Below are 26,730 nucleotides of genomic sequence, written 5' to 3' on the forward strand. Positions count from 1 at the left end.
GTAAATTGATACAGCCACTATGGAGAACAGTATGGAGGTTCCTTAAAAACTAAAAACAGAACTACCATACGATCCAGCAATCCCACTACTGGGCATATACCCTGAGAAAACCATAATTCAAAAAGAGTCATGTACCACAGTGTTCATTTCAGCTCTATTTACAATAGCCAGGACATGGAAGCAACCTAAGTGTCCATCGACAGCTGAATGGATAAAGAAGATGTGGCACATATATACCATGGAATATTACTCAGCCATAAAAAGAAATGAAATTGAGTTATTTGTAGTGAGGTGGATGGACCTAGAGTCTCTGGTACAGAATGAAGTAAGTCAGAAAGAGAAAAACAAATACCGTATGCTAACACATATATATGGAATCTAAAAAAAGACATTGTTCTGAAGAACCTAGGAGCAGGACAGGAATAAAGACACAGATGCAGACAATGGACCTGAGGACACGGGGAGGGGTAAGGGTAAGCTGGGATGAAGTGAGAGAGTGACATGGACTTATATATACTACCAAATGTAAAATAGATAGCTAGTGGAAAGCAGCCATATAGCGCAGGGAGATCAGCTCTGTGCTTTGTGACCACCTAGAGGGGTGGGATAGGGAAGGTGGGAGGGAGATGCAAGAGGGAGGAGGTATGGGGATAAATGTATATGTATATCTGATTCACTTTGTTATAAAGCAGAAAGTAACACACCATTGTAAAGCAATTACACTCCAATAAAGATGTTAAAGAAAAAAAGAAAGAAATATTGGAAGTCCAAATAAAAAATTTTAGTGTGAATCTGATTTTTATAATAATAAAAAGGCCAGCAGAAGAGAATAAGGCATTTTGCTAATTAGAAATGTGATTAGCAGATGTTTTCATAGTGTTAGGACGAGAGGACTGATAGGACACTCATTATGTGGGAGATGAAAATGCAGAGTCCACAGCTGATTTGCTAGAAATTAAGACAAGCAAAGAATGAAACTTTGTTTTAATTGTGATTGCTCAATGAGAGACAGTTGATAATTAATTTTGGTGTTGGCCTTGATTTTTTATTAGCTCTCTGTCAGTAAATGTAAGTAGTGGCACAACATTTTGTTAGGATGGGCAAAATGCCTTTCTTGCTGATCCTGAAAGTAAGATACATTTTTCTACTGAGTAACTGACTCAATAATGCTTATACATCAATTCAACAAATACTAGTCTAGACTGTGGGAACGTTACAGTGACCCCCCCCCCCAAAAAAATATTCCTTCACTTTGTGGAGCTGCATTATAGAGGATAAATTAACCCATTGTCAGACAGTTATAAAGGGCAATGAGTTCTAGCAATAAATCAAACTTCATGCTTATGAGTGCTTCATTTTTGTCTGTCACTAGCTGATCAGTCATATTGCTGTTAAAAGCAACTGGCTGACATGTACACGCTGCTATATTTAAAATAGATAACCAACAGGGACCTACTGTGTAGCACAGGGAACTCTGCTCAATATTCTGTAACAACCTAAGGGGCAAAGAATTTGAGAAAGAATAGATACATGTATATGTATAACTGAATCGCTTTGCTATACACCTGAAATTAACACAACATTGTTAATCAACTATACTCCAATATAAAATTTTTAAAATTAAAAAAAAATTAAAAGAATATTCTGTGATAAACGATAATGGAAAAGAATATGAAAAATAATGTGTGTATGTATAACTGAATCGCTTTGCTCTACAGCAGAATTAACACAACACTGTAAATCAACTATACTTGGATAAAATAAATTAGAAAAAAACAACTGGCAATAAAGTAGTTGTAGTTTACTATATTTTAGTACCATTTTGTATAACCAGATAATAACTTGATAAATTTTAATGTTTCAGAAGTATTGTGCACTCCTCTGCTTTGATTTCCTTACATTTGCTTCTGTTTCCAGTTTGTGTGTGGTTTAGTGTGACTATGCATAATGACGCAAACTGGTATCAGTAATTACATATGAGATAGTTTGCATGCAATCTCAAAAGAATATAAATAAAAGTGTAAAATGGAATTTGAAAGATAATGAGTACTTTTGCCAAGTGAGAAAATGAGACATGGTTTTATATGTGTTCATGCAAAGGTTACTACTTAGTATTTTGACAGAGATTTCAAGAAGTCCCACATGCTCAAAAATAGCTTTCCCAATCTTGAGACTGCACCACTGGGAATTGCTTTGAACATCTGAAATCTTTTCTGTCTTTATTTGTCTTCCTGTGTGAAGTGAGTACTCCAGATAAGATGAAATCCTGGACTTTTCATCTAGTTAGCAACTTATCGCAGAATAACTTAATAGATAATGGTCTTGTGAGAATGAAATGAGATGAAAGATAATCATCTAGGCGTAGAGAAGAGTCTTCTGGGAGATTGAAATTTTTTTGATTAACTGTTTTGCATAGGGTTGTCCCCGCATGTTCCATTAAGAGCTGTGACTTCTCCATGGCTTCTCGCAGCTGCAGAAATTCACATTTACTTGCAGTGATCCTACATAGTCTACCCTGGTAGTACCACTTAAGAGACTAGGATATAGACTTCCAAGAACAAAGTGTGAATTGTCTAAAAAGCAAGGATGTTGAGACCCTGAAGTTGGATGTATTGAAAGAGAACTCACTTGAGTGCAGGTTTTAGTCAAGTTTCATCTTATGAGTTTATGGATTTTTTAAGAATGATATATGCTATTCATTATTTGTGGACCCCTAATTCTTTAAAAGAAAACTTGCTAATGTGAACACTGAACCATATTAACTTGCATATTAGAGACATCAAAAAAGATTTGATAAAAATAAATAGCTCAGGTATGAATTTTCTCAACTATTCTTAATATGTTTGAACACTAAGTAATAATTCTATTTTGGGTAGCTCATCTGAGAATTGTATTAGGCTCAGAAAAGTACTTAGTCTGCCTCACTGACATGCTCTGGATGTCTGTATATTATTTTATGGATTATAATGTTTAAAATTATCAATTTTATTATTGTCAGTGTTAATAATAGCAATGCTGTGATATGTAACAAAATATTTCAAAGAAAATTTCAAACCTCTTATAAATTTTTCTTTTTATGAAACTTTTTATAAGTTTTTCTTTTTTTAACAATTGTATATTTTGAAACCACCTTTGTTTACAAAGTGATTCTAATTGACTCAAAATCGTCTAAAATCTTATTATTTTTAGTTAATATAAAATTATTTTATAATGTGTTCTAGATTGACAGTTCTAATTAGATGAATGCAAAACAACAGTAGTCAAAAAATTGCTATATACAAAGGTATTTAATATCATTTCAACTTCAAAAAACTGTTCCTTGTAAACCGAGCTATCATAATAAATAATTAAATAATGCTTAATTAGCAAAACCACAACCCAAGATAGAGTAGGAACTTTTAGTGGTAGAGTGGGAAGAGCATTTCATTATGCCATATAGTACAAATAACGTGACAGGCACATATATTAGACTAACAATAAGTTCAACTAGATCTCCTTGGAAAGTAAGTAAATTATATTGGCTATCTGACACAGTGGCTCTATAATGGAAGCAAAGAAGGAAAATACTTTCTTGGACTGGAAACATAATATAAGTTCCCCCAAGTCAACTATAGAATTGGACATTTTGGTCAAGATTAGAAAATAAAACTTTTGAAGCATCAAAATAAAATTTATTGTTTTGAGATAGTAAAAAGTCAAAGCACATAATGAACCATCAATTTGATCTATAAATGCTACACTAGGCTAACTCTCCCCTAACACTAACATTAAATGAATATATTTCTTGACATTAAAAAAAAACATAATTTTATTTTCTGGTGAAATCTATTAAAAATGGGAAACTAGGTTATACTGAAAAGAGAAGCACTGATTAATCTCTGTATTTAACTAAATCTGTGGATTCTCAGTGCCTTAGAGAACGCAGCAAATGAAGTATTGCCATACATAATAGTGTAAATCTTCAGAATATGCGTGTTTTCTCCACTTTAAAATGCTACCTTCAACATAAAGCAGATTCTTAGTCATTATTAGATGATAGCATGAGGATATTTATGCCCATGTATGAAGCAATAAAGATAGACAAATAGTGGGAAGAAACTCTTGTTGTAATTCTTGTATTATACACATTCTACATCAACACGATGCCAGGCCCACTTAGGTGCAATTGCTTAGAGAAAAAAAAAAAAAACTCAGTTGTATAAAAATTATTTTTAACATAGCAAAAAAGTTGGTATTTTAGAAGAAGACAGTTTTTTTCTTTTTCAAGCAGCATAACTTCTATGTATTCAAATATTCGTTGAAAAAGTATGAAACCATATTTAGGAAAAGATCAAAAAGCACATCCTATGTATAGTCCCTCCCTGCGATGAGGGGAAAGGAAATGTATCAGGAAAGAGGTAGATTGTGGGGTTCCATTAATCTGTAAAATTTTATCTCTTTTTAAAAGACATCTAAGCAAAATATTGAGCTCATTTTATTAATAAATACAACATGGTTAATTGTTTATATATTCTCTGTATGTTTCTGCATTTTAACCTTTTTCATAGCTTCAAAATTGTTTTAAAGGGCTTTCCTGGTTGCACAGTGGTTGAGAGTCCACCTGCCGATGCAGGGGACACGGGTTCGTGCCTCAGTCCGGGAAAGATCCCACATGCGGCAGAGCGGCTGGGCCCGTGAGCCATGGCCGCCGAGCCTACGCGTCCAGAGCCTGTGCTCCGCAACGGGAGAGGCCACAACAGTGAGAGACCCACGTACCGCAAAAAAAAAAAAAAATTGTTTTAAAATTAAAATGCTTCCATAGTTCAGATGGTTAGTTTTTTTGGTCACACAGTCTAATAATCTTCAAGCACTTATAGCAAATAATCAGCCAGCTCATTATTATTTATTAGTAGAAAGGAAAAATAGTGGATTATGATATAGTGTTAATAGTGCATCTCATCTACAGAACTGGATATTACATAATGTTCAAATATTCATCAATTTCAGTGCTACAGTAGATTTTAAAGACCACCTTATATTACTACTGAGGAAACTGCAGCTCTCAGATTTCTTGATGGGCCCAAATATAAACAGCTAATAGTTATGAAAATAGAAATAAAAACCAAGTAACCAGACTTACGTATTCCATCCTTAATCATCCTGGACCCTTTTGCTTTTAAGACATTTCAACTCAATTATATGCCTTTTCTCTTCTAAATCTGTTTAATGAATCTTGTTAGGTAGTGTCCTTGTGTTTTTATAATAAAATTTTAGTAATACGCAAGCCACATTATAGCTATCATTTTTAAATAAAGATATAAAAGGACAAATACAATATAAAATCCCAGTTGAAATAGAAGAATAACCATAAAAAAGCACTTCATAGCCCCACAAGTCTGGGAAGGTTCATATGGAGTCATAAGTATACTCTAATATTGCAAAATCCAGATTAGGGCCTAAGGAATTGTATTTTAATAATGTGGAATTTTTCTTTTCACCATAATTTTTGTGAGATTCTTTGTTCATTATCCAACCTTCCTGATTTGTCTCATCACACTTATTACTCTCTGACATATTATGTATTTAATTTTTATTATTGTTTAGTGTTGTTTCCCACAACTGAAATGCTAGTTTTGAGAAAGCTGGGTATTTTTCTTTTATTATGATTATTATCATTATTGTTGTTAATTTTTTTTACTATGAATTCCTAGTATGTAGATAATGGAATACTGTATATCTCTTAGTCTGATTAAATGCCTGACATATAGAAGGCACTCATTAAATCTTTTTTGGTATATTAATGATGGTATATTAAAAAAATCTACTAATTATCATTTATGTGGATAATAAGAAGTACAAAAATAGTAAGAACAATTCAAATGTTAAAACTTTTTCAAGATCGAGATCTTGGTTACACTGTTGAAAAAATGAACTAATTTAAAAAATAGAAATATTTATTTAACTGAAGACATACTATTTCTACACTTGTATATGGTTTACATAAAACCCTTTCTTGTAAAACAAGGAAGGGAAAAGTGAGAGCAAATAATAAGTCGTGCTTATGTGTCCCATAATGAGAGGAAGTAGAAAGAAGAAGGTTCATCAGTGACTCTGGATTTAGACCATAGTAACATCTGTATATTTGCCTTATGAAGTTACTGCTGAAACTCCTCCACAAGCCCAAGCAACATTGTCCATGGTGGTGAATGATTAAGTTCCCAACACAAGTCACAGTTATCTCTTTTTAGGTTTACTCCCAGGGTTAGCCATAGTTCTTTAGTTAAGATTGCCATGCCAAAATGGTCCAGAGAAAGCTCCAGCCTTGGCCACCTGCTCGGCTCACCATTTTTAAGCTCTAGCAATGAGCCTAGGACAGTAGGGAAAGGAAAGGTGTAAGCATGGCTTTCCAAACTGGTTGGGAAAACTAGAGACAATCACAAGTTGGTGAAACAACATCTACAATGGCATAGAGGCATGGAATAAGATATTTGGGTCTGTTTAATTCATTGTGTTATTCATTGTGTTTGGCACATAGCTGCAGTGCAGTAAATATTTGCTGAATAAATGAATGAGTATACATGCGATAATTTAGCTGGACATTAGTACTAGGTTTGATTTTCTTTCCTTTACAGTTTGAAAATATTGCTCCATTGTCTTTTTTATGCACTGATGCTATTGAGAAGCATATTGTCAATCTGATTTTCCAGCTTCCAATATTTTCTTTTTTATATATTCTTAAATTTTACTATAACAAGTTAAAGTGTGTTTGTGTGTATGTCTTTTCCTCACCATTATGTATACCTTTTAGTGCTTTAAATGACTTTTCATTATGAAGTCATTTAAAATTTTTTAAAAACTTTTATTTTGAAATAATTATAGATTCATGAGAGGTTACAAAGAATTGTACAGGGAAGTTCCATGAACCCCTCCTCCAGCCCATTTCCAAGCCAAAATCCCACACAGAGTATATTATCAAAAGCAAGAAATTGATATTCATATATTCCATAGAGTTTAATGAGAATTCTCTAGTTGTACAGGCACTCATTTGCCTCTCAGGGAAACTTCTTTTTCTCCTGTGCTGGAAATGCTGTGTCTTGTAGTCACTTCCTCCAGGAAAAATTTCTTTGCTCCCACTTTTCTCCAGGAAAGAAGAGTGAGGAGGAAAGAAAATACTCAGGTTATTAATCTGCCTACAACTAATATATCCACTTCCCAGCCTTTTATCTGGTATGATTAAATTTTGGCTTCTCAGCAGGAAAAGCCTGAGCAAAGATCAACTCATAACAATGATGTGGGGCGGGTGAGAAAAAAATTATGTGCCAACCTGTCTCTTCTTTGTGACATGGCCTTTTCCCATTAGGGTTGCAATTTACCCCTCTCCCCAGGTTCATTAATCTCCCTGTTGCTTTCATGGTGTCTCCAGGGTTAGGTCTGGAGAGGAGCAAAAATCCTGTTAATTTCCTTTTTATTGAGAACTTCACTGACTATTATATACTACCTTCACTTAATCTGTGCTAAAATTTATATTGTTTTCCAATATTTTTGTTGATGTTATCTGTCTAATTAAAGTGATGGACACCCTTTGTCTTAATTACTTGACTGACCTTAATATATTATTTCCTTCCTGAAGTATTTGCTTTTAACTTTTCTTTTCAAACTTTCATTTTCTTTAAAGGAGCCACTGAACAATATGTGATTGCCATTAACTTACATTATTTGTCAAGTACCAAAGACCATGTCCATGAATTATGTCCTCAAAGTTTTAGTGCTACCTCCCTAGACCTACCCACTTGATAAATCTGTACTTGGATGCCTCATTGCCTCTCAAACGTAAACATGTCTAACTGCTAACTTATTCTATTTCAAGCCCAGTCTTCCTCCAGTGTCCCCATGACACTGAATAGTCCTATCATCCATCCCATTGTTCAAGCCAGACATAAACTGGAAATAATTCTTGACACTTCTGTTCATTCCTCCTCTCCAGTTCATCACCAATTTCTGCCAGTTTTTTTTCTTGAATATCCTCAAATCTTTTCACATTTATCCATCTCTACCACCATCACCAAATCCAATTTCTTGCCAGAGAAATTACCAGAGCCTCATGCTGAATATTCTTGCCTCCTTCAAATTGTTTTCCATAGTTATCCAGTTTATTTTTAATTGCTAATATTTTTATTTTTGATTATACAAGCTCTTCTGTATATATTAAGAATTCTGTCATAAAGTTTGCAAATATTCTTTCATGCACTTATCCTTCATTTATGTTATTTTTATTGTGCATATTTTTTAAAATTTTTATACAATTGAATTTTTCCATCTTACAGTTTCTGAATTTTAAGTCTTCTTGGAAAAGCGTAGCACACTCAAAGATCTAAACAAAATCACAAACGTTTACTTCTAAAAATTTTATGGATTCATTTATTTACTTTAAAATTAGAATCTAGCTGTAATTTATTTCAATAAATTTTCCTTTTTTAAAAAATTAATTAATTTATTTTTTGGCTTCGTTGGGCCTTCGTTGCTGAGCACGGGCTTTTTTCTAGTTGGGGCGAGCGGGGGCTACTCTTCATTGCAGTGCGTGGTCTTCTCATTGTGGTGACTTCTCTTTGTTGCAGAGCATGGGCTCTAGGCACTTGGGCTTCAGTAGTTGTGGCATGCAGGCTCAGTAGTTGTGGCTCGCAGGCTCAGTAGTTATGGCACACAGGCTTAGTCGCTCTGTGGCATCTTCCCGGACCAGGGCTCAAACCCGTGTCCCCTGCATTGGCAGGCAGATTCTTAACCACTGAACCACCAAGGAAGTCCTAAATTTTCTAATTAAAGAAAATGGGTAAAAATGATTATAATCCCCCAAACTAGGTCAGATCCCCATGTTAATCACGTTATAATTCCCAGCTTATGATAATATGATATATGAGTGATAATCATATATGAGTGATATGAGTGATATGAGTGATAATATATGAGTGATAATATATGAGTGATAATTAAGTTAATCTCTTTCTAACTGCACTCTTTTTACTTACATACTAATTGCCTATCAGAAATAATAATACTAGTCTTAGGACTAGCAGATGTAATTATTGTTATATTAGCTAACACTTATGTAATGCTTGCTTTGTGTTACACATTGTTTTGAGTGTTTTACATGTATTAAGTCTTTTAATTCTCACAGTATCTCAGAGGCAGTTACTAGGTTAGATTTTTAAGCTCTATGAAGAACAAAGATTCTGTTTAATTTGTTTAAGTAATAGGCTGTCAGTATATGGCTTTGAATGAATTAATCAACCAATGATATTGTGCAACATTTTCCATTAAAATAAGGTATAATTGACTTTTGTTATTGAAAATGCAAATGACTGTAGTATATACCTTTGCATAACGTTGCTTGCTTCTCTGATCATTTTCAAAAGCAATATTCTAAGAATACTTGGATGATTAAGACATTTTTCTCGAAAATGACAGGAATACAGGATATAGGTATGAGGATAATATCAAGTTAAAATAATATTTAAGCATAGACATACTTCATTAGAGTGATGTTAGATTATATGCTTAATAATACATGTAAATATATTAATAAAGAGTAATGACCTAAATATGGGTTTCACATATGGATATATATAGATATCACATTATGAGTTTTCTGAAAAACATTTAGTTATTCTATAATAAGACATTGATTGCTTCAATTATCAATTTATTTTTTGCCATTTTGGGGGAAGGGACTCACATATATCATTTTTTTAAACAAAAGCCTGTTGATATATAACTGTTTCAGTATTTACTAATGAAAATTTGTAGAATGATTTCAGTAATTACATCTTCCCTAAAACTGGAATTAGTTTCGTGTTATAGAAAAGAGCTATAACTAGCTAAGCATCTATAGTTGATGACATTTTTTAGATAAGGTAAATGTTAGCTTCTAAAAATATTGCTTTTAATTGTCATATATGAAAAGGACTATGAAAATGCAATTATATGACAGTATGATACATCTTGGAGCTTAAAGCTCTAAGAACTTATATATTTAAAATTTTCCCTTTAATAAGAAAACTTTGCTGTTGGAAATGTGTGATGCACTCAAAGTTCTAATACCACATTATAGAATATTAGATTGTTGTTCATCTAAAATTTATTTCTCCCCAATTCTGATCTTCATGGAAAGAATGTATCCTGTACCCACAGATATTGAGCTTGGGCAAGTGATTTCCTTTTGTCATTATGGAGTATGTACAGAAATGTTAGACAAATGTTAGTTGTAAGCCTAGGCATTAAGAGGCCTTGCATGATTTCTGCTCACCCTCAAGGACCATCTGACCTCATCAATGAGACAAATGGTAGCTTGGTGGTCCAAGAAGAATAAGAGACATAGAATTGACTTGAATTTGATCCATGACTAGTGACAAGTAGAATCAAGTGTAGCTTAAATAAGCCAAAACTGAACCAACCTGCAGATGCACAAGCAAGAAACAGATGCTTATTGTTTTATGCCATTAAGATTTTCTGGTTATTTGTAAAACAGCATTGTTATGCAACAGCTAAATGAAACAAGCATACTATTATTTTTTCCTTGATATCTTATATTTCAATTTTGCAAAGTGAGTCTTTGATAGAAGACAACATTAATGCAACCATAATCCGATCTGTTAAAAATGTCTGGAAAAATTTATTTTACAATTTTACATTGAGTAAACTCAACAGTCTGTTTTTTTTAAGATATATAGGAAAAGAAACAAATTATTAGTATCTATAATAATTAGGATTGTGGGGGGCTTCCCTGGTGCCACAGTGGTTGAGAGTCCGCCTGCCGATGCAGGGTACACGGGTTCATGCCCCAATCCGGGAGGATCCCACATGCCGCGGAGCGGCTAGGCCCGTGAGCCATGGCCGCTGAGCCTGCGCGTCCGGAGCCTATGCTCCGCAATGGGAGAGGTTACAGCAGTGAGAGGCCCACGTACCGCAAAAAAAAAAAAAAAAAAAAAAAAAGATTGTGTATAGTTTCATATAACTGAAAAGAGCAAAATAATAAGGGCTTAAATGAGATAGATATTTATTTCTCTTTCACATAGAATCACTTCAGACATCAGCAATCCAGAGTTGACATGTGCTCCATAGTATCGTCAGAGACCAAAGGTTATAGCTTTCTTTTTCACTGTCGGTAGGCATGTCTTTCATGCCCAGGTTACCTGAGGATCTAAGATAGCTGCTAGAACTTGAGCCATCACAAATTAATCACAGGCCAGAATCAAAAGTAAAGGCAAAGCATTAAAAAAATAAAATCCTTAAAAAACGAAAAACGAATAAAAACCCTTACTGGCTGATTAGACTGTCTGCCCCAGCCTTCCCAGAATCACCATGCAGCAACTCTACTCACCTCTCATTGGCCAGAATTAAATCACATGACCACATCTTGTTTAAAGGGAGACTCAGAAATGTAGCACAGCTAAAAATTGGGTTTTCTTGCTAAAGAGCAAGGGGACTGGGAATGAGTTAGGAAGCAGTAGCTTTAGTGGCAGTGCTCTATTTATTTACTAAGAAAAGTTATTGTATCTTATTGGCCGTAAACTCACTAAAAAATAAAGGCTTTATGTCTCAGGAAACTTAAATCTAAACTTAAATCTAAATTTCCTAAGACTGTAAAAAAATGTACACAGAGCTTGAAATTATCTTTGAAACGTGTTTGAATATGTTTTATATAACATTCCCATTATCTTGTTCTCTCACCCTTCCATTTTCAGTTTAGCAGATGTAAAAAGAGCTTACTCTGCATGGTTTCTCCTTTTTTTGTTTTTTAATGCCAATCTAGTTAGGTGATTTTTCAATAAATGAATAAATGTATCAGTCAGTGTTTCTGTACAGTGTTTATTATGAAAAGAGAATATCGTTGATTTTCTTCCCCAAATGCAGTAAGAGATTCTAATCTCTACACATTTGGGTAAGCGTTGTTTTTTCTTCTAAGCCTATAATTTGAAAGCAGTTGGATGATTAAGACTTTTTATCATTGTCAATAATTGATAGTATCAGTATATCAATACATTTAAATTGTTATATAATTAGTTTCTATTATATAAAGTTTATGAAAATATATTAACCTGAGGCTTCTCCCTATGAGTGTCAAATTGATTGCCCAAATGGATAACTGTTTAAGTGGTATCAACATATTCTAATGAAACACAGAAAATATTCATGGTGATATTGTAGATTTCAACTAAGTTTAATTGAATAATTCATCAAAGTACCTAGTGAGTGTTCAGTAATGTTAGCTATTATTATAAATAATACTGCAAAAGCATTACACTCAGGTAATTGGAGCAGGAAAATAAGATTAACTTACTTTGGTGGCAATATATAAGTTGGGTAGGAATGAAAATTCACTAGTAGTAAAGAGTTCAATTAAAAGGTTAGAGGAGGGCTTCCCTGGTGGCACAGTAGTTGAGAGTCCACCTGCCGATGCAGGGGACACCGGTTCGTGCCCCGGTCCGGGAAGATCCCACATGCCGCGGAGCGGCTGGGCCCGTGAGCCTGCGCGTCCGGAGCCTGTGCTCCGCAACGGGAGAGGCCACAACAGTGAGAGGCCCGCGTACCACAAAAAAAAAAAAGATTAGAGGAAGTTATTGATGAGACATGGAGGGGTCAGGTGGCATTTGTAGTATAAAAATACAAAGCTATTAGTAATAAATCCAGAACATAGCTGTAGTAAAATATCTTAGAGATGTAAAGCAGTACACTGGGTTGTTCATAAAAGGAAAGATGTGATTATGATCCCCTTTATATCAGAGAAATACCAAGATGAAATGCCAAAATCAAAACCCTAAAAACTGATCTGTTTAACATCCTGAAAAAACTAACTTATGAAAAATGATGCAGCCTGAACTGCTTAATTCCAGTTTATTAAGGTTGAAATCTGTAATGAATTAATCTTTAGGCTGAGGTGTCTTTTCACCTGCTGATCCAAGCATGGCAAGAAAATAATTAGACTGTTATTTCCAAAATTGATAGGAAACCAGTTTTTCTTCTATAGTGATTTATCACTACCTGCTAAAGAATGATTATTTTTACTGTTTTACATGGTCTCTTGAATGGTTTCAGTGTTGTTGTTTTAACAGATGAGAGTACTAAATACATGGTTGAGGGGATACACCAGTAACACAGGCGAGTTCTTTCCTGAGGCAATATAAAATACCATGTCATTTAATGATTTATGTAACAGTTATGAGCACAGAACTTAACACAACCAGAGCATACATTCACTGGAGTCCCAGAGTAAACTTCAAAAGCAGAATCTGAATTCTCTTAAACTGTCAGGACTCACGGAGTCAAAAGCTTTTTGTATGACTGACCCTCATCCAAAAGATAGATCCATTAGCTTAGTCTATCACCCATTGCTGTGTAATTCAGTTCCACATAATTAGGCCTTCCCTAGTGTAAAAATTCTTTATCACTTTTCTAAGGGGATGTGAATAAAGTGCACATAGGTTTGAAAAACTTGTGAAGGCAACACATTTAATATAAATAATAGGAAATAATAGTGATTAAGAGGGTAGCCTTGAAATTGGACAATATTGGGTTCCTATATCATCTCTTGCTTCTTATCAACCATGTGACCTAGAAAAGTTTATCAGTTCTTTAAGTCTCAGGTTCCTTGACTGGGGAAATAAATATAATAATTCTAACCTCATTGGAGTTTTATAAAAAGTAAATGAAAAATAGTATATAAAATCCTTAGTACAAAGCTTGGCAACCTCAAAAAGTTGGTAGCTATTATGTTTTACTTCTCTTAGTAGACAAAAATACTTAAATAATTTAGTTGAGTATTACCAGCTGTCATCCCAAACTGCAGTTCCATAAACTGTGGAAGATGAGCCAAACATACTTTTCAAGGATCAGCCTTTCTTGTGTCTGGTGGTTGAATTAAAAGGCATACTATACAGGAGTCATCATTTATGCAGCCTGTTCCCTGCTGTCACAATGGATTGAAGGGATCCTGATTTACTACTATTTATGCTCAAAGAGAATATATACTTAAAGAGAATCTTTCAGTAAGCTCAGTCTTTTTGATTAATTTCTTAATTCCTATGTAAAGAACACTGGAGTTGTCAAATTTGTTCCTAGAAATTTAAATGTAGTATTGAAATATGAATGTACTCTATCTACATTTTTATATTTAAAAATGAGTGTTATTTTATATTCCTTAAAAGAAACTTATACTTCATTTTTAACAGAGTTGTCATTTGTATCTTTAGAATTCATGTTTCTCATAATGGGACCATATCCCCACAGGTAGAGAGAGATATGTTAGCCTGACCATGACCAAAATGACAGTTTTTCTGAGCTAGAACCACCCATATTCACTTCTACTACACATTAACACATGTTTAAGTTTAGATAGGAGCTTTTTCATATGTTCAAATTTTGTTTTATTTTTAAATCTTAAAATGTTTTATTATAATCATAGTATGAAATGAATTGTTATCAAAAATGTCCATAATCAGAGAGTGCTTGGGGTGATGAATTGTAGTTATTAGAATTTTATATTCTAACCTTTAGACAAAAATAAACTATTCTTTATAAACTGAGCAAAATATCATTTTAGTATCAAATCAAAAGATTTCCTTATGCTCTGCTAAATACTAGATCTTTTAAATTCTACCAAATTTTGAGTTTAAACTATATTTTTCAATATAGTTTACAATTATGCCTACAATTACCATTAAAGTTATTATTAAGTAACTTCATAAAACAGGAAAAAAATTAATCTCATACTTATATAACAAGATAAACGTGTTCTACAGAGTTAAAAGAAAAAAAGTTTCCTGGAGCATTCCGTAAGCTAAGTGTTAGCAGCTACCTTTCAAATGCCATGTATGTTACAAAGGATCTAAAATGTTCATGCAAGGGGCAGGAAAAGAAGATTAGCAAGATTCATTTGAACGCTCAATTTGTTCTGTATGTCTTCTGAGGTACCATATTTACTCTTTTTCTCTTTACTTTTATTATTTTACTTTTATCAGATGTTTTTATCTTTGGAAACAATTGTACACATTATAATAGAATAGGTGGAAATACCACCTATTCTACCACATTGAATTGTTTGTGCTTAAATTAAATAATAACTAAAATACTTAGAACATCCTAGTATATATTGAATTGGCCAAAAAGGTCCTTCAGTTTTTTCTAAAAGATGGCTCTAGTAGCTCTTAGTTGTCTTTAACTTCATTCTTAACAATTTTGTTAGACTGTATTGTGACAGCTGTCATATCAGAGTGCATTTTAAAAAAGACTTATAAAAATTGGTGAGGGGCTTCCCTGGTGGCGCAGTGGTTGAGGGTCCGCCTGCCGATGCAGGGGACACGGGTTCGTGCCCCGGTCCAGGAGGATCCCACATGCCGCGGAGCAGCTGGGCCCGTGAGCCATGGCCGCTGAGCCTGCGCGTCCGGAGCCTGTGCTCCGCAACGGGAGAGGCCACAGCAGTGAGGGGCCCGCGTACTGCAAAAAAAAAAAAAAAATTGGTGAATTTTTGTGTAGCCATTTTAATATTGAAGATGGAAGATAAAAGCAACATTTTCAGCATATTATGCCTTATTATTTCAAGAAAGGTTAAAACGCAACTGAAACGCAAAAAAAGATTTGTGCAGTGTATGGAGAAGGTGCTGTGACTGGTCAAACGTGTCAAAAATGGTTTGCGAAGTTTCGTGCTGGAGATTTCTCTCTGGACAATGCTCCACGGCATTGTCTTCAAGACCACTTGAAGTTGATAACGATCAAATCAAGACATTAATTGAGAACAATCAATTGTTATACCTACATACAAGAGATAGCTGACATACTCAAAATATCCAAATCAAGCATTGAAAATCATTTGCACCTGCAACCAAAAGTGGGATCCGGCTGCTCACCATTCAAGAGCCAATAAAGAGGCCAGGGTGGTAGAAAGGAAAGTTTGTTTTATTTTGGATGCTGGCAATCAGTGGGGAGGGTGGATACTTGTCCAAAGGCTGACTCCACCCACTGACAGTCAGTGGGCAAGAGCTTTTATAGACAGAGGGTTGGTGCTACATGCAGAAACAGCACAGTCAGCTCTGACAGTCATCTTGAAATTGGTCATCCGTGGTCTGACCAGCATCGTCTTGATTGTTTTAAGTACAGTTAATCTTCAGTTCCAGGGTCAGTTTATTCCCATTTCCTTGAGGCCAATTCTTGGAATTGTGGCAGCTTATGTCATGGCTACAGTCTGGTAATCATGTAGTTAACTTCTTCCACGTGGTGGGGGTTTCAGTATCTGTAGGACAGCTCACAGGATAAGGCTCAGAATATTATCTATAGTCCTTGAGGAGGAACTAAAGGTCCTTGATTATGCTTAATGACTAAACTATTATTATTTGGTCTCCTTTGACTGTTTTCCTTTCTGTCTGCATATTCTCACTTCTCTGATTAAACTTATTCTTTGGCTAAAGTTTTTCCACAGACAAAAGGCAGGCAGAGATGAAAATACAACCCTCAGAATGGGAGAAAATATTTGCAAATGAAGCAACTGACAAAGGACTAATCTCCAAAATTTACAAGCAGCTCATGCAGCTTGATATCAAAAAATCAAACGACCCAATCCAAAAATGGGCAGAAGACCTAGATAGACATTTCTCCAAAGAAGATATACAGATTGCCAACAAACACATGAAAGAATGCTCAACGTCATTAATCATTAGAGAAATACAAATCAAAACTACAATGAGATATCATCTCACACCAGTCAGAATGGCCATCATCAAAAAATCTACAAACAAATGCTGGAGAGGGTGTGGAGAAAAGGGAACCCTCCTGCACTGTTGGTGGGAATGTAAATTGATACAGCCACTATGGAGAACAGTATGGAGGTTCCTTAAAAAACTAAAAATAGAACTACCATATGACCCAGCAATCCCACTACTGAGCATATACCCTGAGAAAACCATAATTCAAAAAGAGTCATGTACCACAATGTTCATTGCAGCTCTATTTACAATAGCCAGGACATGGAAGCAACCTAAGTGTCCATCGACAGCTGAATGGATAAAGAAGATGTGGCACATATATACCATGGAATATTACTCAGCCATAAAAAGAAACAAAATTGAGTTATTTGTAGTGAGGTGGATGGACCTAGAGTCTGTCATACAGAGTGAAGTAAGTCAGAAAGAGAAAAACAAATACTGTATGCTAACACATATATATGGAATATATTTTTTAAAATGGTCATGAAGAACCTAGGGGCAAGATGGGAATAAAGACACAGACCTACTAGAGAATGGACTTGAGGACAGGGAGAGGGGGAAGGGTAAGCTGTGAGAAAGTGAGAGTGTGGCATGGACATACATACACTACCAAACGTAAGGTAGATAGCTAGTGGGAAGCAGCCGCATAGCATAGGGAGATCAGCTCGGTGCTTTGTGACCACCTGGATGGGTGGGATAGGGAGGGTGGGAGGGAGGGAGATGCAAGAGGGAAGAGATATGGGAACATATGTATATGTATAACTGATTCACTTTGTTATAAAGCAGAAACTAACACAACACTGTAAAGCAATTATACTCCAATAAAGATGTTAAAAAAAAAAAAGGCAGGCAGAGGACATGGTGGGGAAGGACCATAGGGTCCTGCTCCATTTCACACCAGCTTGGTTACGTTAATTGCTTTGATGTTTGGGTCCCACGTAAGTTAAGCGAAAAAAACCTTCTTGACCGTATTTCCGCCTGCAATTCTCTACTTAAATGTAATAAAAACGTTCCATTTTTAAAACAAATTGTGATCGCGATGAAAAGTGAGTACTGTACAATCATGTGGAATGGAAGAGATAGTGAGGCAAGCAAAATGAACCACCACCAACCACACCAAAGGCCAGTGTTCATTCAAAGAAGGTGATACTGAGTATATGGTGGGATTCGAAGAGACCTCTATTATGAGCTTCTTCTGGAAAACCAAATGATTAATTCCAACCAGTTGGCCCAATTAGGCCAACTGAAAGCAGCACTTGACGAAAAGTATCCAGAATTAGTCAACAGAAAACACATAATCTTCCATCAGGATAACGCAAAACCGCACATTTCTTTGATGGCCAGGCAAAAACTGTTACAGCTTGGCTGGGAAGTTCTGATTCATCCACTGTATTCACCAGACATTGCACCTTCGGCTTTCCATTTATTTCAGTCTTTACAAAATTCTCTTAATGGAAAAAATTTCAATTCCCTGGAAGACTGTAAAAGGCATCTGGAACAGTTCTTTGCTCAAAAAGATAAAAAGTTTTAGGAAGATGGAATTATGAAGTTGCCTGAAAAATCGAGGAAGGTAGTGGAACAAAAGGGTGAGTGCATAGTTCAGTAAAGTTCTAGGTGAAAATGAAAAATGTGTCTTTTATTTTTACTAAAAACTGAAGGCACTTTTTGGTCAACCCAATAGTAGTCACTCAATAAACATTAACTATAAAACTATTTAAAATATTCTCATGTAACTCTTCCAATATATTTTAAACAATCCCATTGGGAACTTAAAGTTAAGTCACATTAAAAAATACAAACTAAACACTTAAGACTATATAAAATGCTAGTCTTTACTAAATGTTTAGCTACTGCAGAAACATTAATTTTTTTAGGGTACTAAAGGACCTCGTTTCATCCAAAGTTCTGTTCTAATATTTGTCTTCGTTTTTCTGGAACTGCATTTTTAACTTTAAGCCACGCACACAATATATTTAGGAAGTTTTATGCTCTTAATTTTCTTCTACTTCTTGTATTTCTTCCATTTCTGTGATCACTGAGCAAGCATATTTCATTTGGTTGTCACTGAAGACTGTTCTATGTGCCTAATGTTTAGTTCTCACTTTTTAAATCCTTGAAATGTATTTGCAAGGTCTTTCATTTATATACCAGTGATGTTTACCAGAGACTCTGCCTGCATATCCACTTTTCATCCCTCCAGACAGCAGTGGCCCACCAAGGTAGGCAAGGATGGAAAACATCAAAACTGCATGAAAGACTGAGAGATTCACTGAATCTGTGGACCCACTCGATGCTGTCTTTACCTGAGGGTTGTTGTATTCTTTTGTTTTGTTTTTTAATCAGGTAACTATTATGATAAGGAACATAAATTAGAAAAACTGTAGGGAATGACAATCAAGACATTCAAAACTAAATGCAGATTGACATTCATATACTATGTAAGTTAAAATGTTGATTACAAAGGACAGTTGGGAATTTGAAATATTAACAAATGCATATTTTTATCCTTGTAATTCTCTTTTATCAGCTACTTTCTCATTATTTAAAATCACAACACAGGAAGCTGAGGTTTATGGTCCAAGAATATGAATACAAACCCACACACACTGGTACAGAATTAAAAAGATAACAAATGAGCTTTGAACAGACTTTATAAAACCTAAGGACAAACGATAGCCTTGAAAGCCTAGACTTTAAATCAAACAAAGGTTCATAGAAGTGGGCAGGAGGTCGTTAAGGGAGAAAAGCTTTTGAGTTTCAGAATAAAAATATAGAAAGATATTCCAATGCAAATACACAGAGTCCCCAGGTATCAGGGGATATTTTAGTAAAAGTGAAAGAAGAACAGTAGAGTAAGTCCTAGAAATTCCTTGAGAAAGGTACCTACCATCCACTTGAGTAGGAAAGAAATGGCCCACTTCCCCACCGGTAGATCAGAAAGACTACAGAACTTACCTTGAAGCTCTGGGTCCTGCCTGAGGGGGCCCTTGAGTATCACAATATCATAGATTGAGTCTGATTTTCAGGGACTGGGGCCTGGCAAGTCTTGCTTCACTGTGTTACAGGAGAAACAGGATTCTTCAAACCTCTAAAAAAGGGCAGAGATGGAGCTTTTAGACCAAAAGAACCTGTGATTTGCCTGAGAAAGATGCAGATTGAATAGAAATATTGACCATTGGCCAAGGCAGTTCCAAAAACAATGCAAAAGATGCTAGTACAGGACAAGAAATACCCGATGAAGTTGACTAAATCCAAGAGAATATCAGTAGGAGACAGGATAAACCAAGCAACAGTTATCCCCAGGAGCACTTAGGCTGGGGAATGGGCTTCCTCTGCCCCTGCCCCACCTAAGTACTTCCCTAAGTGGTACCCAGTACACAAAGTGATTGGGTTAACTTTATCAAGTTCAAATCTTAAACGTACTGTTTAACCTAGATTGGCAAGAATTAGTATTTCATCAGCAGAAATGGGGTAAGTAGAATTCAGTTTTAGAAGAATAAAGAATATCCGATTTTTAAGAGAAGCACATTGGTGCTTATAAAATCCATACTTTCTCCAATTGCTATTGAATATAGCTTTCTAATACTCCTCCATGTCATGCTGTAAAACTGTTCTGAGCCTCACTTTCTAGAAGTCAGGATTTCCAGATACTGTGTTTCAAGTTACAGATCTTATCATTCAGAAAAATTATGGCTCATTTCTTCTTCAAATAGTGAAAATAGTCTTCTAAATTATATGAAAGGAACATATCTCCTAGGAACAGAAAAAGTTACATGGAAATTTTTTACAAATAGAGATGATAAGAAATACTTTGCACATTGTTTTCATATCACCATGCTTACCAGGTATGTTCTGGAACTATCATCTGTAGTTATGTTTTAGGTCCACTTTCTCTGAGGGTTTTGTGGTATTACCTCCAAACAGTGGGCTAATATTGTATTTTCTTTTGTGTATTTGCAAACATTGCATTTAGTTTTCCATTTTTACATTTGCACAGCTCACTGAGATATAATATGAAGTGTTTAATTGCTTATTCCTCAACTACTGAAGTATATACTTTCATTATAGCTTTAAATTTAATATTTAGAATCAAAGTTATTGCTTTTTTAATACACATATGAAGTTATCTACTCCAGAGTTTGTAATAAGTAACAACATCAATGTACATGCCAACTAAAATTACTTGAGTAAAGCATCTCATTATAACAACAGAATACCAGTCTCTCCTTGGGATGTACTATAAATATTGAGTGGTATTAAACTTATATTTAACATCCAGAAAAGTATACCTTGATTAAACTTGTATGTCTTTAGATAATAGTATAATGTCAAATTATTATGTATATATTCCTGTGGGTTTAAACTACTTTTGTCTTCTGAAATAACAGTACTTTGCCTTTAGTTCATATATAATAATTTAAAAATCTAAGGACATTGAAAGAGTTGACATTTGTATTATATTATTTTATAGAATTTTTAGTCTCCAAAACGGATAGAAACTTTGTAGTGTCTGGTATCAGCTATGCATGAGTAAAGTACTTTCTGTCAATTTAGGTTTTAGGTCCATTTTCACTAGTGTTTGTAAATTCAGTGACTGTATGCAGTTATCACTAAGTTAGATTTTTCTGCTGCACTCATTGGGTCAGTTAAATATACACTGTGTGCTGGAATTTAATCTTGTCACATCTTTACCTAGTTAATGATCAGACACTATAGGTAAAAAAATTAATAAGAAATTGTTCCTGATTTATAATCTATGTGCCAAAAAAGTACTTTTAAGTGTATTATAACTAAATATATAAAGACACTGGTTAAAACAAGGGAGCAATTAATTCTGGGGAAGCAAAGGAGGAAATGATGCCAGATAGAGTCATTTTGGGTGTAACCAAATTTTGCAGCTGCTACTCTCTAGACAACCTTAGGAGAGATACAGTAACTTGCTTCTTCCTCAGTTTCCTCAGTTTGTATAATAGGGCTAGTATTAGTTCCTACCTACTAAGGGTTGTGGTAGATTAAATATAGTAGATATAATACAGTTAACATGGCGCCTGACTGGCACATAGTAAGGACTAATAGATGTAGCAGGAGTAATCAGTGTAGAGGTATAGAAGAAACCACTAGTATTAATGCTGTGGAACTAGCAAGGTTGAGCTGTGCCTCAACAAATACAGACCCTGGGTCACCTGCTTCCAAATTACCCTGTAAAGGAGGAGGTGGTTTTTTAAAAAAAAAAATGTATTTCTAAGCTCACTGAAAAATTATATCTGTAGACTTCATTGAAGAAGAAATACTGGTGGTTAAGACTTGGAATTTTGGGTTTTAACAAGATTGTCCTGTGACTTTCATTCTTGCCTAAAAGTGAGAACCACTAACACAGTGTATTAAAAACACCAAATATAAAACTCCAGAGACTATCAACACTTAGAACTCAGGAAAAGGAAAAGCAGCCCAGCAAGCAGATGAGTTGCCACAGATGTAGATGGAGGAAGCAATCAATACAAGAGTGCAATCTTAACATTCAAGGGAGAACGAGTTTTAAGAAAACTCACGGTTGCCTGTCTCTTATTCTTCAATTCTCTCTTTGAAAAACAAAGAGAAATATTTTAGGCATAGCCAAAAATAATATAAGTATTTTTATATACCTGCTACCAATCTAAAAACTAAAAATCACCAGTTAAGTCCTTTGTTATCTCCTCACAATTGCATCTTCTCCTCTTGACGCTCTTCTAATCCATGTGACCAGTATGTTAAACATAGCATTTACTATTTTCTGCATTTCTTTATACTTTAATACATATCTATGCATCCCTTATCAAAATGCATATTTTGAACTTAAATTTTATAATATGTCTGCTTTAAAATTAATTTTCGCTCAATATTTTGTGAAATCCATCCATGGTGATGTATTTTGGCTTAGGTTCATTTTTTATGCTATATTTTAAATTATATTTTATGAAGAGTATACAATTTGATAATTCTATCTCTTACTCATGTTTAGATCATTTTCTGTGTTTTCTATGCCATGAATATTCCTGTTTCCTGTGTACACGAGTTTATCTGTTCTCATCGTAATATTGTTTTTATTGCCAAATGCTCTCTATACTTACACCAATTTACATACTCATAAAGACTATATTTTTAGAAGACAGTTTTCTGTAGGTCTCTTGCTTTTTTGCATAACATATGTGCAGAGGCACTGTCTTTTTTACTCCAGCCTATCTTTTCAAGGTTATTTGCATAGCAAACATCCTTAGAATATAGAGACCTCCCCCTGGAACAGAGGTAAAGCCCATTTAATATCTAGTATAATAAATATAATGTCTCCTTCTTGGGCAATGGTTAGACAGGCTTGGGTACTGTCAGTTATAAAACACTAAGGTCTCTTAAGCTCAGGGTCCTACAGATGTGATACAAACAGAAGGCATGTGCAAAATCCAATTGGACACTTCTGCATCACCCTGTGGGAATTGGGAGGCAAAGGGAACCAGTTTGAAAGTAAAGCTTGTACTGTCTGCTGTGTCATGAATCCTTTTCTCTGACTCAGTAGCTGGATTCTTCTGCTTGTGCCCATGATACTGTTGCAGGCTAACTTGTTAGCTTGTAAGTAGACTAAAATCTTACCCATCCACCCTCTGCTGCTCCAGGTTCTTGACAGGTATAAAGATTCTCATTGTTTTATATTTGCAACAAACCTTAATGTTGTTATCTTTATAAGCTTTTATCTGGGAAATAATATTGTGGCTTTAATTTTCACTTCCTTGATTCACCGTGAGGCTGAGACTTTTCTCTAATTAGTTTTTTGGGCTTGCTCATTTACAAAATACCTGTTCCTATTAGGCTCATTTTGCTATTGAATTCTTTTTCTTATTTAGTTATAGGAGTTTTTAATATATTCTGATTAACTGTATTTGTTCTAAATATCTTTTTTCAAGCCTCTGCCTTTATTTTACCTGTTTAATGAGGAGCACTGATGAGAAGAAATTTTTATGCTAAAATTTTAAATTTATTATTAATTGCAAATTTAAGATTGGCTAATTTATCAATCTTTTCCTTTACTAATTGTGCTTTTCTATCCTAAGAAAGTAACACCTTACCTGAGGTCATAACGACATTCTTCTGTGTGTTTTTTCTAAATGATTTAACTTTTGCCTTTTAAATTTAAGTATTTGATCCTCCTGAGACTGCCTTTTCTTTTTTTTTCTTTTCGTTATATGTGATAGGGATTACATTTATGTTTTTTTAATATACATAACCAATTGAGTGGTTTGTATTTTCATGTCTTCTATGTGAACAACCCCACAAATCTATATATGGGCTTTCTGTTCCATTTCATTATTTTATTTGTCATTTGTCTAATGCTGTGCTAATAGCACATACTTGAGATTTTCATTTCCAGAAATATGGCAGGCTAAGCTATATAATTAGGATTAACCCACCCTCAGAAAACAAGCAAATATATAAATATATGACTATGTATATATATATATATATATATATATACACATTAACATATATAGTGTGTGTATGTATGTATGTATATATATATATATAGTGCAGGCGCGCGCGCGCACACACACACACACACACACACACACATCCCTTAGGTAAAAATCTAAGGGACAATGGAAAATCAAAGTAATAAATGGGATTTCCCACCCAAATTGCTTTTGTCCTCAGCTATTAACCAACCCAGACAAACTTGAACTTTCTTATAGTTTGGCAGTGGTGAGGCAGACAGGATTGAAAACCCAAGGCCTGCCCAAAGCAAGGGATCATCTCCACTTTAATCTGTGACACCAAAGGGCTTCATATTCAAAGTAAAAGTGAACCATACTATTGATGCCCCTAGGAGCATATCAGAAACAAAGGTACATCTCTAACGGAATATAACTTTGTCCTAGGCCCCAAAGAATCCCCAGCAGTAGTATTTTTAGCCACATGACCAGCACACAGTTAAAAATACCAGGAACATTATTATATAATTCTTTTAATTTCAGGCTGGACAGCAGCGATGGTGGGAACAGGAGATTAAAATAAATGGGAATATTCAAAAGGGAGAATTAATTACATATAACTTGACTGAGCTAATTAAACCAGAGGCTTATGAAGTCCGACTGACTCCTCTCACCAAATTTGGAGAAGGAGATTCAACAATTCGTGTCATCAAATATAGTGGTAAGTAGCTTTTCATTTAAAAGTATTTATTTGCATACTAAACTCTCTAGAAGGTTGTAACTATCTACCAAATTTAGCCACAAAATAAAACTTAACATATTGACTTTCTGGGTCATTAGCCAAGTAAAAAAAAATCCCACAATACTTAATCATCATAAATTGTAATATTTGGTTATAAATAGAGATATAGAAAAATGTTTAATTAACATTGAACCTAGCTGTTAATGTCACAATGTCTTTTTATTTTCTATCGCATAGTTGTGAAGCAGTATGTATACTTTTTTTTCAAATTCTTGATGATTTTAAAATTAATATCATTAAGAAATTAGGAAATGTGATTGAATTTTAAGTTTTTTTCATTTTTTAGAGCAGTTTTAAGTTTACAGAAAATTGAGGAGGAAGTGCAGGGTGTTCCCATATATGCCTTATCCCCCGTCACAGTTTCCCGTATTATTAACATCCTACATTAATGTGGCACATTTCTTACAACTGATTAACAAATATTGATACATTATTAAAGTCAGTAGTTTACATTTGGGGTCATTATTTGTGTTGTACATTTATATGAATTTTAACAACTGTGTAATGTTATTTATCCACCATTACAGTATCATACAGAATATTTTCACTGCTCTAAAATTCCTCTGTGCTCCACCTATTTATCCTTCCATCCCTCCTCCAACCCTGACAACCACAGATCTTATATCTATAGTTTTGCCTTTTCCAGAACGCTGGGTATTTGGAATCATACAACATATAACCTTTAGAAACTGGTTTATTGTACTTAGCAATACACATTTAAAGTTTTTCCATATCTTTTTGTGGCTAGGTAGCTCATTTCTTTCTATTGTTGAATAATATCCCATTGTGTAGATGTACCACAGTTCGTTTATCCATTCACCTATTGAATGACAGCTTAGTTGATTTTTTTTTGGTCATTTTTTTCTTTTAGATCACTAATGTTAATGTGTATATGTTAGTGATAGTTTGCATTTATAAACAATATGCATTTAATGTTTCTTTACTATTTAAATGTCCTACTTAAAAGTAGAAAATAGTATAAACCTGTGAAACAAAGTTGGTCAAAAACTTTCTAATAGTTCAAATAGAAATCATGGTGATTAGATATGATATTATTTTTAACATATACCTGACAGATTAATATTTTATCAGTTGAAATTTATGTACATCTTTTCGGTTGAAATTTATAATATTCAAAGACTAGCTCTAAAATCATCAATGTATTTCTCAAGGTTGAATAAGTCACTGGCAAAATATTTCATATGTGTTTCATTACTTCAGTGTAATATTATTCTTTTTATTATTGATTGTTAAGGTTTTTTGCAGCTGGGTTCTCCATTCTGTTTAGCATTAAGTATTTTTTCCTACTTAAGAGGGTACAGTGAATACTGTCAGAAGTAAAAAAATAAAGTGAAATTATTAAAAACTCATTAGAGTTGTGAAGTCACTTTTCTTCACTCTCATCAGTCAGAGTACACATTGGGCATTATATATTCAATTTTCATTAAAAAGTTGAAATATATAATGTATAGTGGAATATTCATACAAGATCAAGGAATGTAAAAGCATTAGAATCACTGTGTATATTTTCTTGAATATGATTCTTTTAAAAATGTATTTTCTTGTTAGTGATATAACTATTATTGCAGAAGAGCAATTGTTATTCTGTAATCACCTTCATGATTCCATCGAGCAGACAACTAGATAACATCCCAGTATATTTTTCTAAATTTTTAGTGTCATACGTTTTTATAAAATATGAATTATCTCCTCCTAACTAGTATTTATGCTCCCTGCCCCTAAGTTG

General features: G+C 34.3%; 1 protein-coding gene across 2 annotated transcripts in view; it reads left to right on the forward strand.

Moving 5' to 3' along the window:
- The window catches only part of MDGA2 (MAM domain containing glycosylphosphatidylinositol anchor 2), an 829,686-nt gene that overhangs the window by 755,109 nt on the left and 47,847 nt on the right, over positions 1-26,730 (forward strand). For both annotated transcript variants that reach the window (XM_067736879.1, XM_067736889.1), the window contains one exon: positions 24,725-24,902. In XM_067736879.1, coding sequence (XP_067592980.1) covers positions 24,725-24,902 — 178 coding nt within the window. The remainder of the gene's footprint in view (positions 1-24,724; positions 24,903-26,730) is intronic.

The sequence above is a fragment of the Pseudorca crassidens genome, chromosome 1 (genome assembly GCF_039906515.1).
Source record: "Pseudorca crassidens isolate mPseCra1 chromosome 1, mPseCra1.hap1, whole genome shotgun sequence".
NCBI lineage: Eukaryota > Metazoa > Chordata > Mammalia > Artiodactyla > Delphinidae > Pseudorca > Pseudorca crassidens.